We start from the raw sequence: 14,724 nt of genomic DNA on the forward strand, positions 1-14,724 counted from the left end.
AGACCCTAGGTCAAAGGGGTTGTAGAAGAGAAACGTTGAACTGCACACCCATTAATGTTTTATTTTTAAGAAAAAAAAACCGTAAAAACTGAAAAGAAACATACATATATCAAACATCAAAAACATTTTGAGTGCACAGGAAAAAAATTCCAAAAGTTATTTTGGCATACAGAAAAGAGCACAGTGGCAAAAGATCTCAGGCTTTAGAAAGGACTGCTTACAAGATGGGCCCCAGCTAGTGGCTGAGTAATTAGAATCCAAGAACACTTCCACTACTCTTTATTTAGAGCAGTGTTCACATGAAGGTGTTTCATGCTGAACACATCTGTTTGCATTCAGTACATGGCAACCAGTGGATGCCCACTGTCATCCCAATAATCTTTTTAAACAACAAGAAAAACTAAAGCAAAGTGGAGGGGTGCAACCTAACTCTGCTATCTCTTCTCACAAGATACTTCCAGCAGACTATTTTTCACAGGGTTTGGGGATTTGTTGCTGAAGAATAAGTGTGCCCAGAAAGAAAACTTAGATGTGTGCCCTGTTTTCATTCCTACTTCTCCCTATATGATTTGCTCCTTTGCTACTTTTCCTTCTTATCCTATCTATAATGTCATATCTATGGACCCTCAAAGTGGTCCTGGAGAAAGGGACAGTTCCACATGACTATAAGAATGTAATTTGAGTATACTTTTTTTAGATGAAACACAAAGATCTCATTACCACAATAAACTGGAGAGAAGTGGGCTGAAACTTAATAGCTGGTTTGTAAAAGGCTCTTAGCTCTCTGCTTTTTAGCACTGCTATTTTTATGTTTTAAGGACAATATACTCATACATTATTTAACTTTAACTAGGGGCAATATTTTGTTAAGGATAACTGAGATTCGTAGTCTTCTCTGTTGCTGCCTAGTGAGTACTTGTGTGTAGGAGGATCATCTTTGTTTATCATCACCAAAGTGTAGAAAGTCTCAATGACTATGCTACAGTTTCATGGTACCTCATATCAACGTCCAACAAATTGTAAAGATTCTACTTCCACCTGTAGCAAAGCTCCACTGGAGGAACAATGCAGATTGGAACTGTACAATAGGTCTCTGAGATCTAACACACACACACACACACACACACACACACACACACACACACACACACCATATCTCCATCTAAGAGCTGGTATGCAGAAACATGTTCAATGGGCTAAAAAATGAATGTAACTATTTCTACTTTCTGAAATAATTAACAAATCAGAACCTTAAAAGTTAATGCTAAATTTCTTCATTGGTGTTGGCTTTGTAAAATGGATCAGCCATCTTAGAAAACAATTCAACTGTTGTTGCTTGTTTTAATAAAGTGTTTTTAAATAAAGTGTTATATATAGTGACTCTATGATCCTTCAGTGCCATGCAATATTTTAAAAGAAAATAAAATGTTAGCCCAAAGACTTGACCAAAAATGATGTAAAAGTTTGATTCATAACAGTCAAAACTAGATAAAATGTCATTTTACATGAAGGAACAAACACAAAAGTTCCTAAGTAGATGAGAACTTCAGTTGGTTAAGTTGATAGTAAAGACAGGTTTGGATGGGAACAAAACTGACAAGCAGGGCTGCTGTGTGTCTGCTGTGAGTCCAAGTGGCATCGTTTTCCAGATGTTCGCTGCAAGCTTACTTGACAGTGCAGCAGTGTTTGTGAGGAGGTGGCTGTCAGGACTCTGAAGAGGCAAGGCCTCTGGGAGGTCCTTGGGTTCTGAGGGAAGCTGCTCTCAGAAGGGATTAAAGTCCTCTACTGGAGGTCTCTGAACTCTGCAAAGAATGGGTTGTTTAAGAGCAACCCCATGCCCAGAATTGCTAAAGACATATTATTACCTGAGAATTTATCTTAAGGAAATCATTTAAATGAAGGAAAAATTGTATCTGTACCCATTTTTTCACAGCTTTTCCTACAGTGTTAAATATTTAAATCAACTAGATAGACAATAGGGGAACAATTTAGTGGTATGCAATTATTATGAGGACTATATTAGTATATAATGGTAAGTGAAATCATAATACAATTTCATTTGCAGTTAAAGTTATGACAAGGACTGTCGAGAAAATGGAAAAGTAGACCATAGTTTAAAATTAAGACATTATAGATTTTGCTTTTATAAAAATATTTGTGAAGATGATTATTCAATAGCTTTAATAAAATGTGAAATACAAATTACACATCTAAAGTATACAATCTAATATTGACATAGACATACAACTACCACAATCATGCGAACTTATCCATCTTCTCACAGCCATGTGTGTGCAAAGCCAAGCGCATGAACATTTTGGGAAACTGTGGTGTACCTCAGCATTGTCATGAATACAGTACATGACTATTAGCTATAGTGACCCTGTTGCAGTAATATAGAGTTCTAGAACTTACCCAGTCTTAGCTGGAAGTTTGCAGTAAACAACCCACCTTTCACTCTACCACCCAAACCCTGGTAGTGGTATTCTACTCTCATCCTGGGTGTGACTGTATTTTAGACCTGAAATTATATAGCTATTTCTGCAGCTGGGTTCTTTGGACTACTTCCATGCTGTGACAAACATCAATGCCCCTTCTCCCTTTCCGAAGGCTATATAATATCACACTGTACAAACAATATGTGAAATTTCAATTCATCCTTTCATTCAACTTAAAGTTTCTGTACAACAGAAATTTGAATCTAGTAGAAATGACACTTCACATTTGAAATCTGCTCTTTTCCTGGGTAAGTGATATGTGGTAAGGCAAGTTCAAAATGTTGAGCTTCAGCTGTCAAGCCACAGCTCTCAGCCAGACACACACAGTCGTGACAGTAAACAAATGATACTGTCCAGTATATATATCCCATAGTATTCAACAAACTACACATTATTATAAAATCATCTCTGTGCGAGATGATTTTGTCTAAATGTCAGTGAATGTAAGTAATCTGGACATTTTCCCGTGGCCTAAGCTATAGTACCTACTACATTAGGCATATTAAATTCATTTTATTATGGTATTTTAATTTACTTGGATTAAACTCGTAAGGTAAAGATCATCCATATATGTTGCAAGTACTTTATCCAATTACCAAACAAAAAGATCATTAAGTGATTTCATTAGCTTTACTTCATGAATAACACTACATAAACATGGAAATAGACATATCTATAGGTTCCGATTATTTCCTTATGTTATACACCAAAGAGAGGGGCTGCTAGATTTTATGGCATTTCTATTTTTAATTTTTGAGGGATATTCTTGATATTTTCAATCATGGCTGAACAAATTTACATTCCCACCAACAGTGTATGTAGATTTTCTGTCCACATCATTACCAACACTAGTTATCTCTAAGAACCCTTTTTAGAATGGCCAGTTTAACAGATGTGTTATATTCCACTGTGGTTTGGTTCCCATATGTTATTATTTTCACATGTTAACTCTTATGACATCTCTGGAGAAAGGTCTATCTATCTAGGTCCTTTGCTCATTTGTTAATCAATTTGTCTGGGGTGTTTTGGGTATTTACAATTCATGTGTTTGTGAATGCTGTTATTCCTTCATCATGTTAGAACTCATCTTTGGAGACAGAAATGGAAAGATGTCTGATCACTGCATTAGTGAGGTTCCACAGCCATCCCCAGTACTTGACAAGCTGATGTCTCAGCTGCTACTTTTGATACCAACTTCTCAAGTGTTTACAAAGTTTGCCTAGTTCTTCTAAAAAAGCAATGAGCTCGAGTAGGATTACCATGTTACTGACAACACACACACACACACACACACACACACACACACACACACACACACACACAAGATAAACTTAAGGATGGAAGAGGTAAGAAAAAAGCAAGCCAGACTGGCAACTGAACAGTGAACTTTCAACTGTTAGTTAAGATGCAGGCAAGAAAACCCAAAGGTCGGTTGACACTGAAGGGGGGGAAAAAGGGAACTGTTATCACACAAAGATAACCAGAAAACGTGGAAAGTAGGGACTGCTTAGATACAACAGTAACAACATGGAAACCAATTCTGAGTTGTCCTTTAAATTCACACTTCATGTTTCCCTATTTACTCATATCCTACTCTCCCCATGGATGGTCCCATTCAAACACGGTTCAGGCAAGGAAGATGACTGATCAGACTTGGACTGGCTTATTTGCCAGCAGATGTTTATGTCCTGTCAGATGTAGTATACCTTTAAATGTTGCTGTCACCATCCTTCTGAGATGTAATTGTTCACTCTTCTTCGCACTTAATAAACATCTGTCCACCAAGTCATCCCTAATCTCCTTCACAGTGGGTGCTTGATGGAGGCTACACCAGCAATTCCCTAACACACTGCACTTGTCCTGAGTAGGACATTCCAGCTCTGGACATGCTGGTCCTTGATTCCTCCTACCCAGGGTACTCTGTTGCAGAGGGTTTCCTGGGTTCCATAAACTTCTGTCTCTGCTGGCTTTTTTGCTGATCACATCCAACGTGAGAGAGACATACTTGGAAGCTATGGAGTAGGAGGAGGTGACAGCCAACGTTCTTCTCTGCTCTTTGTCTAGTGAAAGCTGGTTGATTTTTTTGTCTCCTGCCCGCACCACTGGGAAGAGGTGTTTTTTTCATGTCTCTGGCTTAAGAGAAGAATTATCTTCTCGATTTGTTTCTCTCTGGCTGTCTGCAGCAGGTCTCATTTTGTCCATGCTTTTTAAGTACAGTAAAATAAATGGTCTTTCGTGGAGTCCTTCTATTTTAAGCAGACCTGTCTCCCACTGGAACAAGTAGAATTAAAGCCTTAAAAGGATTTGACTTATGTTTTACCAAAAGGAATGAAATTGTCTTCTTGTTAGATCTTAAGGATGTAGGTTAGGAGTGCCCATTAATAGCCACATTTGAGAACAATGATAAAGAAACACACAGGTAGTGAGTGGGGGAAGAATCCTGACACATAGTTACTATCCTCTAAGTAGACCTAGAGTTAATGTTATCAGGCATTATTTTGTGTCTAAAGCCAGGACACTTGAAAGTTAAAACAGCTGTTTTTAATATATGTCAGACCATAAACAAAACCTGGGATTGCCTCGGGCAAATGGGACATAGAAAAGTTATCTGAAGCCAACTCGGCCCTTGGACTTTACATTTATTAACCCAGTAATTTTCCTTTAACCTTTAATCTAAATTTGAGTTACATTTGTATCAACAGACTTCAAGACTGCTGACTAGCACCCAAGGTAAAGGTTCAAACCAAAGGAATGGGTTTCGCAAAGGTAAGATTGCAGGGTTTCATGTGAACTAGTTCCCACCATTGCATGTGGACCTTGCACACTTAAAGGAACCTTATGTGGAATTTCACTTGGTATATGACAAAGATACTGAAGAAAGGAAGAAAGGAAAGGAGGGAGGGAGGAAGGAAGGAAGGAAGGAAGGAAGGAAGGAAGGAAGGAAGGAAGGAGAAGCAACTATAGCCACCAAGAAAAGAGAAATCCCATCCTTGGGCTGAATATAGTTTTTGGTGATTTTTACATACACACATTTACAGGACTTTAATTAAAGGATATTTCATATGATCTAATTTTGAGTTGATCACATCTTCCTGTTTTCCTCTCTGTCCAGCCCATATCTAGGTGTAGCAGTGTAATACTAGTGAGAGTCCTGGCCCTTCGGAATTGCTTTTCTTACGTGCTTTCTTCTCTTCACTTTGTCTACTCTCACATGAGTTCTTATTTATACTACAGATCAAATAAGCTTGTCTTGGTTAGCCCACAAATCCAATTGTCATTTGCAACCATGTCTGTAAGAATGCACATTCTTTGAGGAACGGTGAGAAAGATTTGCATTTAAGAGCACTGGCTGCTCTTCCAGAGGACCCAGGTTCAAATCCCAGCACCCCAGTGTCTGCTCACAACTGTCTGTAACTCCAGTCCCAGGGGATCTGACCCCTCTTCTGGCTTCCACAGGCACTGAATGCACATGGTAAATATACATACATGCAAGCAAAAAAGTAGACACAAATTTAAAAACTTAAAATTAAAGAAAGAATGTACTCTTTAGGGAACAGTAAGGTGGCTATAACAAGCTCACAGGAAAGTTGTTAGTTCCTTAGTTCATACACTCACACCAGCTGCCCAGTTTATGGCAAAACAAAAAGCAACAACTTAAATGGTATTTCCTAAGGCCAGTGGGGTTATTCTCTACTCCAGTGGAAGCTGCTCATAATTCAAAGGCTTGAAGTCTTAGGAATATCTAGAGCTTCTAAAAGTCACATGTGTGATTGTGACTACATTTTTTCATTTACTGAGTCCCAGGGTCACTACATCAATCTCTCTCTCTCTCTCTCTCTCTCTCTCACACACACACACACACACACACACACACACACACACACACACACAAGCACTGCACATACACACATTTATAAAGGGGTGTGTGTGTGTGTGTGTGTGTGTGGTGATTAACTAGAAGCTTAGAACTGATTATTCTGGTCACAAAACTTTTACTTTTTAATTAAATGTTTTCATTTATTTTACATCCAACCACAGCCTTCCCTTACTCCCATTTTCTTCCCCCACTTCCTCTATCCCCAATCCAAGCCTCTTCCATATGTATTCAGAAAGGCCCAGGCCTTCCATGAGTGCCAATAAAGCATGGCGCATCAAGTTGAAGTAGGACTAAGCTCCTTTCCTTGTATTAAGGCTGGGCAAGGCAACCCAGCATTAGGAACAGGTTCCCAAAAGCCAGCCAAAGCATTACAGACAGGCCCAGCTCCCCCTGCCAGGAGTCCCACAAGTAGACCAAGCCACACAACTGCTCTGAGATACTCACCCTCCACCCCCACCCCTGTACCTGTAGCACTGACCACGCCCCTTTGGGCATGGTCATAGGTACGGACGTGACGAGGGTCCTGGACCCCAGCTCTCTCTCTTGCTTCTGGTGAGTCACAGAGGACATCCTGGGTGAATCCTTGTTGGAGCTGGAACTTTTTGGTGGTCACCTGCTTCTTGTTTAAGTGCACTCTACCTGAATAAACTTCACTTAACCAGTACTAAGTCTAGTGAATCTTGATTCCCAAGCAATACACAACCATCACACATATGCAGAGGGTCTAGGTTGGTTCCATGCATGCTCCCTAGCCATTGGTCCATAGTCTGTGAACGCCTGTGAGCGGGTCAGCTGCTTCTGAGGGTTCCTTTGTGATGATCCTGATTCCCTGGCTGGTACAATACAATCCCTCTTCCTTCTCCTCAACAGGATTCCCTGGGCTCAGCCCAGTGCTTGCCTGTGGATCTCTGCACTGTTTCCATCAGTTACTGGACAAAGGCTCTCCAATGACAGGGTAGTTACCAATCTGATTACAGAAGATGGCCAGTTTAGGCTACCTATACACTTTTGCTAGGAGTCTTAGCTGGGGTCATCCTCATAGATTCATGGGAGTTTTCCTAGCATCAGGTTTCTACCTGACCCTATCAAGCCATCTTTTTCATTACCACCCCTCTCCATTCTTCAACCCGATACCTCATGTTTCCCTCCAACCCCCACCCCTCACCCCCCACCTTCCCACCCTTTCTTCCCAGGAGATCTCTTCTATTTCTCTTTCCCAGGGAAATCAATGGGTCCCTTTTTGGGACCTCCTTGTTACTTAGCATCTCTAGGACTGTGGATTATAGCATATTTATCTTTTATTTTACAGCTAATATCCACTTATGAGTACATACCATGCTTGTCTTTCTAGGTTTGGGTTACCTCACTGAGGATGATTTTTTTCTAATTCCTTCTATCTGCCTTTAAAGCTCCTGATGCCATTGTTTTTAACAGCTGGATAATATTCCATTGTGTAATGTACCACATTTTCTTCATCCATTCTTTGGTTGAGGGACATCTAGTTTGTTTAGGCTTCTGGCTATTATGAATAATGCTGCTATGAACATAGCTGAGCAACTGTCCTTGTGGTATGGTTGAGCATCCTCTGGGTATGGTAATCACTGGGTCTTCAGGTAGATTTGGAGTTTATGTCCAAGAGTGGTATAGCTCAGTGTTGAGGTAGAAACCTCAGTTTTATGAGGTCCCATTTACTAATTGTTAATCTCACTGTCTGTGCTATTATCCTTCTTCTACACATTTCCATTTTCTGAATTCTAGTATCATCATATCAATTGTGTGTGTGTGTGTGTGTGTGTGTGTGTGTGTGTGTGTGCAGTTTGTACAACTGCTTGTACAGTGGGTACACATTTGTACTCCCACCAGCGGTAGAGGAATATTCTCTTTGCTCCACATCCTCTCTAGCATAAGCTGCCATTAGTGTTTTTGATCTTAGCAATTCTGACTGATGTAAGATGGAATATCAGAGTAGTTTTGATTTGTATTTCCCTGATGGCTAAAGATGTTGAACAATTCTTTATGTACATCTTGGCCATTTGAGATTCTTCTTTTGAGAATTCCCTGTTTGATCTATATCCATTTTTAATTGGATTGTTTATTTTGTTATCTAGTTCATTGAGTCCTTTATATATTTTGGAGATCAGTCAGATGTGGGATTGGTGAAGATATTTTCCTTTTCCATAGGCTGCTGTTTTGTCTTATTGACAGTGTCCTTTTCAGTTTCATGAGGTCCCATTTATTGTCAATCTCAGTGTCTGTGCTACTGGTGTTCTACATTTTCTCATTTTCTGAGTCTTATTGTCACTTCATCAATAATATATATCATATAAATAATATATTTATACACAAAATACACATATTATATGTATTATATATGATATATTGATTAAAAGGTATGAGGGGGCAGTCTACTAAGCCCTATCTATATCTATTTCTTACAGAACTGATTACTGTGATCATAAAAACAAAACAACAACAAAAAAATCTTTTCCTAGAGGTGAATCTGGTTCCCAGATTCTTCATCCACAAAAGTAAAATGCAAACAAGTAATTTCTTGTACTTATCAGGCATCATTTTGTTCTAAAAGGCAATGTTTTTCTCGTGAATTTGTAAGAGAATTTGTTGTAAGTTCGACATGATGGTCAAAGTGTGCTATGCAGACTCAGTGACATGCATCCTGAATGCTGTGTGGGATTCTTGACTTGATTCACATAATAGTCTAGTGAAAACCACACAAAAAACCCTACCAAATCCATTGTTCCTATGATAAGAAACAGCAAGTTTAATGTGTCTTTAGGAAGACATTCTAGGAGAACTAGAGAACAACATAAACAGATACAATTCTTGAGGGTCAGATAGAAAAGACCATCAGAGATATTATTAGGCACTCCATTTGGTCACTTTCAAGGGAATGATGTTTCCTCAGTCACTCCTGATGGCTCCAGCAGCCTAAATCGTTCATTCAGGGATGGTATAACCCTGAGCATATTGTACATCCTTGCACGCAATCTCAGCCCAGTTGCTGAAGGCAATGGCTTTACTCGGTCAAAGGAAGATGACAGTGACTTCAACATCTTGGAAGCTTCACTCTGAAACACTTTTGTTCGAACAGTGTAGAGAATGAATATTTGCAATCCCTGAAGAGAGAATTAAAGTTTACTACTAGGCAATATTACAGTACAGACTTCCACAGTACAGAATGACGAGATGTTATGTCCCCCTCCCATCGTGGGGAGGTGTAGCTGCTCCACAACTGGAGTGTGCAGCTGCTGTTCATGTCCTTCTCGTGCACACAGGGCTGCACACAGTGGATGCTTAGAAGCCCACAGTCCACGCCCTGCCTTGCCATTACTGCTGTGCATGCGTGTTCTTTCCCCAGTGTTTATGATCTTCAGTTTCTGAAAGTGGGGGGATTGCTGGGGGGCACCTGTTTGCTCTTCTGCTTCCAACATTCTGGGATTCCATTTCCCGGAGATTTAGTAACATAGCTGGAATTTTATATACTTGGTAATCTCTTAACAACACAAAATTAGAACCCTGCTAGTCATTGCTTTTCTGTACTTTACATAGGGAAATGAGATATTCATAAGAAATTAAGCCACAAGAGGCTGGGTAGTGTCTCTACACGTTTTTAAACTGCCATTTACTGAACTTGCTTCAGACACTTCTCATTTTGACAATTCTCACATCAACACTATAAACTAAGGCTAACTATCCCAAGTTTATTAACATGGAAACTGTAATTCAGATGAACTAAACAATTTGCCCAAGATTATACATCCACTATCAATAGAGCTTGGAACTGAATTCAACTTTTTTTTATTATTATTCCAATCTTTCTTCCTTTGCCAATGCACAGTGTTGTCTCTTACTTGTATCTAAAACAGAAAAGTACTACCCAGTATAATATAGCCTCTAAGGAGCCTTACTAATGCTATTTGTAGCTCGTTGATAATACTGAGCCAATGCCCATTCTTTGATTTTAACAATGTGCTGAATTATAGATGATATTGTCACTGGGAAACACTGGATAAAGAAGGTGTGAAAACTGTACTTACTGTCTTTCCTGGATTTGATTGTACATTGTGGCTACAGAAGATACTATTTTTGAACTAGAAAGATGGTTCAGCAGTTAACAGCATTCACTGCTTTTCCAGAGGACCTGGGTTTGATTTCCAAAACCCACATCATGGCTCACAAGCATCTATAATTCCAGTTCCAGGAGATGCAACACCCTCTTCTAGCCTCCATGGACACCAGGCATGTACTTAGTTCCCAGACAAGCATACAGGCAAAACACTCATAAAATAATTTAAAAATCTTTAAAGATATGTTTATTACACATTCAGTGTTCTACATGCATGTAGCAGGCCAGAAGAGGGCACCAGATCTCATTATAGATGGTGGTAAGCCACCATGTGGTTGGTAGGTATTGAACTCAGGAACTTTGGAAAAGCAGCTAGTGCTCTTAATCTCTGAGCCATCTCTCCAGTCTAAAAAAAAAAATTTTTTTGAAGAGGTTATTATTAGTACTAAAGTTTGGTGATGAATACTTGGGAAATCTTCAGTATTTTGAAATTTCAAATCATCTAAAATGCATCTGAAATTGTTGTTTAAAGGGGGTAGAATAACAATGATGAAAGTTAATTAATTTTGCATCATCTCAGACTCTTTCTATAGGCATGTGTGTAAGGATCTAAGTTTTAGCCACGGGACCCACACAATGAAAGGATAGAACTGACTTTTCAAGGTGTCCCCTGACCTCCACACACATATATTCAGTGGCATGCATGCCCCTATACTACTAGTAATAAATGTAATTTTAAATTTACAGAAAAGATAGCTCAAATTCTGGGCCTGAATTCAATCAACACATTTTTAATTGAAATAAAAATTCAATAAACCCACAGAGCACAGAGTTCCAAGTTCAATGAACCCTGAATCATTGCCCATACCAACCAAAGTAAACTCTGTGCAGGGGGTGGGGAGGAAACAATGTGTTCTGCCTTATGAAGAGGAATTATGTGCCAACCTTAAGGAGATATTACACTGTGACCTCTAGGCCAGAAAAGAACACAGAAAGTTTTTGTTCTTCTCGTGAAGTCTGTGAATAATTGATCCCCCTAAAGATAACTAAAGAATGGTCTTCAGGGAGTTTTACAGGGAAGAAAACAGGGTGATACTATTTATGTACCATTCCAAGTGTTCTGCTACTTTCAAACCATCTATACCATACCTGAGTGGTGTTGAAAAGACAGAAAATGTAGCTGAAAACAATCCTGATGTCATCATTATTAATTAGCATAGCGTATGCCAAAATCCAGGTAACTCCAAAAACAACAGCAATAGATAATGTGTTCAGAATCTTCTTGAAGGATGAAACCTTTTTTGTGCTACATGAGAGAAAAAGAAGAAAGGAATCATAGCTTCTTAGGCTGTTGCTTACTGATGTCATTACTACCCATGCACGGTCAGCTGCCTCTATCCTGGGCTCATTTAACAATGTTGTGTCCTACTTATGTCATTCTGATGAAATGTGCTTTAACTATCTTAAAATAGCTTAATGTCTGCTTCAAAGTGCAGGCAAATCATTCATTTAATACTACACAGGGAATTTCAAGAGAATCAACTCTTTTCAGAGAGGAAGTCTGGTTGATTATTACTAAAAAGATCAGCTAGTGAAGAAGTCCTTTCTATAAGGAGTTGGGATACCTGGGAAGTGCTTGTGCCTTGGGTAATGTAAAAATACTGTACTTAGCAGACTGATCCTTCCTCTCATGGGAAGTCTGTACCCCAGAATCTGGCCTTGACTATGTGACTTACTGTGGCCAGAACAGAAGGCAGAGACTGGAAAGCAATCCATCACACTTGGAGTTTGCCTTCTTTGGCCGTTCTTGAGAACCCTGACAGTGTCAGTGAAGGAGCAAGTCTGGCCCCCTCAGGACCAGACTCCCATGTTAGCACACACACAAAACCACCCTGTCCTTCATTTTCAGCAAAAAAAAACTTTCTAGTGCAAAATGAATATGTGCAGGTGTATTTCTGTCCATTCTTTTCATCTTTTACATATGTGCTGAGACATTGGGCTAAATATGCCCAAAGCATATGTCTGCTATCTTTTGAAATTATGACCCTAAATTGGGCCTCCTTATGAATTGGTACCCCCCATGTAGATATGTATAGGTCCCTGGATAAAATCTTCATGTTTCATTTGTTCATAGGAAGTGGAACTTACTCTCCTGCTATTTTTGCTGGTCATACATTTTTTCCCTCTACTCCCCACCCCTTTTGGGTGTTTTTTTTTGGGGGGGTGACACAGGGTTTCTCTGTGAAACAGTTCTAGCTTGTCCTGGAACTCGCCCTGTAGACCAGGCTGGTGTCTTGTTGAATAACAAGAAATATTAGAGATAACGATAAGAACACTTCCTGGGACTATAAAAGTCACAATAAAGAGGCTTGCAGTTGTGGGTAGGACCTGAAGAGCCAGGAAATGTGGTCTCACTGTCACTAAATGTCCCACAATTTTATAAGAGAGAATGCATTTGTAAGTGAAATATCCAAATTTTGTATACTTGCAACGGATTTTGAAGAGTTTGAAGCTGCGGTTTAACTCAAGCCCAGCAGGCAGTAATAATTTCCTGTTTGAAAATGTGGGTTCCAGCATCTCCCTCTTTATAGCCTCATTTCTTCAAGTATTCAAATTTTGTTTCCTGAATTTTGGGAATTTTTGACGACAATGGGGGTTTAACATTTGCTTGGGCCCATGTAACACAAAGGTGAAGTATACAATGCTGTATACCATATTGGACCACTGAGGGTAGCAGAGATGGTGAGCAGGTCTAGTTTCTCAGTTAAAGTTCATTGGGAAATCACTCCTGAATACCATATGACCATGGCTTGTGCAGACCTTGCAAACTATTGCAGGGCTTTGGGGCGTGGTGAGGTGTGTATTACATCTACAGTAGTCTATGCTGGGTTGCACTCAGGTGTGTGTTACATCTATTGTGGTCTTTGCTGGGGTGCAGTCAGGTGTGTGTTACATCTACAGTGGTCTTTGCTGGGGTGCAGTCAGGTTTGTGTTACATCTATTGTGGTCTTTGCTGGGGGCAGCAGGGGGACACACATTGGTGCGGGGGCAGCAGGGGGACACACATGGTGCGGGGGAGCAGGGGGGCACACAGAGCAGCGGGGCACCAGGGGGCACATGGGTCTTTGGGGTGCAGCAGGGGGCACACAGAGCGGGGGCAGTCAGGTTTGTGTTATATGTGGTTTGCGGGGTGCAGAGGTGTGTGTCATATTGGTTTTTGCTGGGGTGCAGTCAGGTGTGTGTTACATCTACATTGGTTTTTGCTGGGGTGCAGTCAGGTGTGTGTTACATCTACAGTAGTCTATGCTGGGTTGCACTCAGGTGTGTGTTACATCTATTGTGGTCTTTGCTGGGGTGCAGTCAGGTGTGTGTTACATCTACATTGGTTTTTGCTGGCAGCTTCCCACTCCCGGATGCTCACCTCGTCAGGTTCTGGTTGTTCTTCCACAGCACTTTGACCGTGATTGTGATGAATATAGCAATATTGGTGATGAGGATAATGGTTACAGGGACGATGAACGACCATAAAAATGGGCTTTTCACAAAATTATCGCTTCTTGGAATGGCCAGCCAGCAGCTGTTGAGGAAAACAAATGATTTCATCAGACCTGTGGAAATTGCTACCTGGGGGATGCTTCTGATGTGCTAACTGCCCCTACCTTGGGATGCCAGCCTTCAAGCCTGGAGAACAGGTGCTCCTGAGCAATAGCAATCTCCAGGATGCCTAGGAAGAACCTCAAGCACACACACCTGCTCCTCCAGCCAACTCCTGTCCCTCAGCCCACCACTGCCTCCTCCCACCTGATTCAGTCACTCTGCAAGCATGGATTCATAGGGAGAAGACTGTCTGGAGTAACACTGCTGTGGTGCAGTGGTGTGTGGTGCTGCTATGTCCTGAAAGACCAAGGTTTGAGGACCTGCCTCTTAATAGCGTTAGGAGAAGGGACTCCCCTCCTGATGTACAGTGCTAACAGTCCCCACCCTTGAGTCTGGACCTTGAATATTTAAGCTGTATAAGATCCAGGCTTGCTCAGTGATGCTGCCTTCTACTGATTGGTCTTCCTCAGTATGTAATTCTTGGAGCCATGGGTCAACTGTCAAAGGGCCTCAGGGGCACCAAAGAAGTCACTCCCCAGTTGCTGTGATCCGTCTTGTGTCCCTCTGTCCTTCCCACCTCACCCCATTTTGTTGTGGTGTTGTATCTGTGTCCTGTTGCCATTTCTGTTAAACAATAGTGTTTCTATGTATCCCTCAAAAACAACAAC

The 14,724-nt window shown here is 40.5% G+C and overlaps 1 protein-coding gene across 1 annotated transcript in view; it reads right to left on the reverse strand.

Annotated features, from left to right (window-relative positions):
- Nucleotides 1–9,271: 9,271 nt before the first annotated feature.
- The window catches only part of Adgrg7 (adhesion G protein-coupled receptor G7), a 44,170-nt gene continuing 38,717 nt past the window's right edge, over nt 9,272–14,724 (reverse strand). The window contains exons 14-16 of the mRNA XM_051191637.1: nt 13,881–14,036; nt 11,609–11,765; nt 9,272–9,509 (exon numbers count right to left, since the gene is read on the reverse strand). Of these exons, the coding sequence (XP_051047594.1) occupies nt 9,276–9,509; nt 11,609–11,765; nt 13,881–14,036 (547 nt within the window). The 3' untranslated portion in view covers nt 9,272–9,275. The remainder of the gene's footprint in view (nt 9,510–11,608; nt 11,766–13,880; nt 14,037–14,724) is intronic.

The sequence above is a fragment of the Phodopus roborovskii genome, unplaced genomic scaffold, assembly GCF_943737965.1.
Source record: "Phodopus roborovskii unplaced genomic scaffold, PHOROB, whole genome shotgun sequence".
Classification (NCBI taxonomy): Eukaryota; Metazoa; Chordata; class Mammalia; order Rodentia; family Cricetidae; genus Phodopus; species Phodopus roborovskii.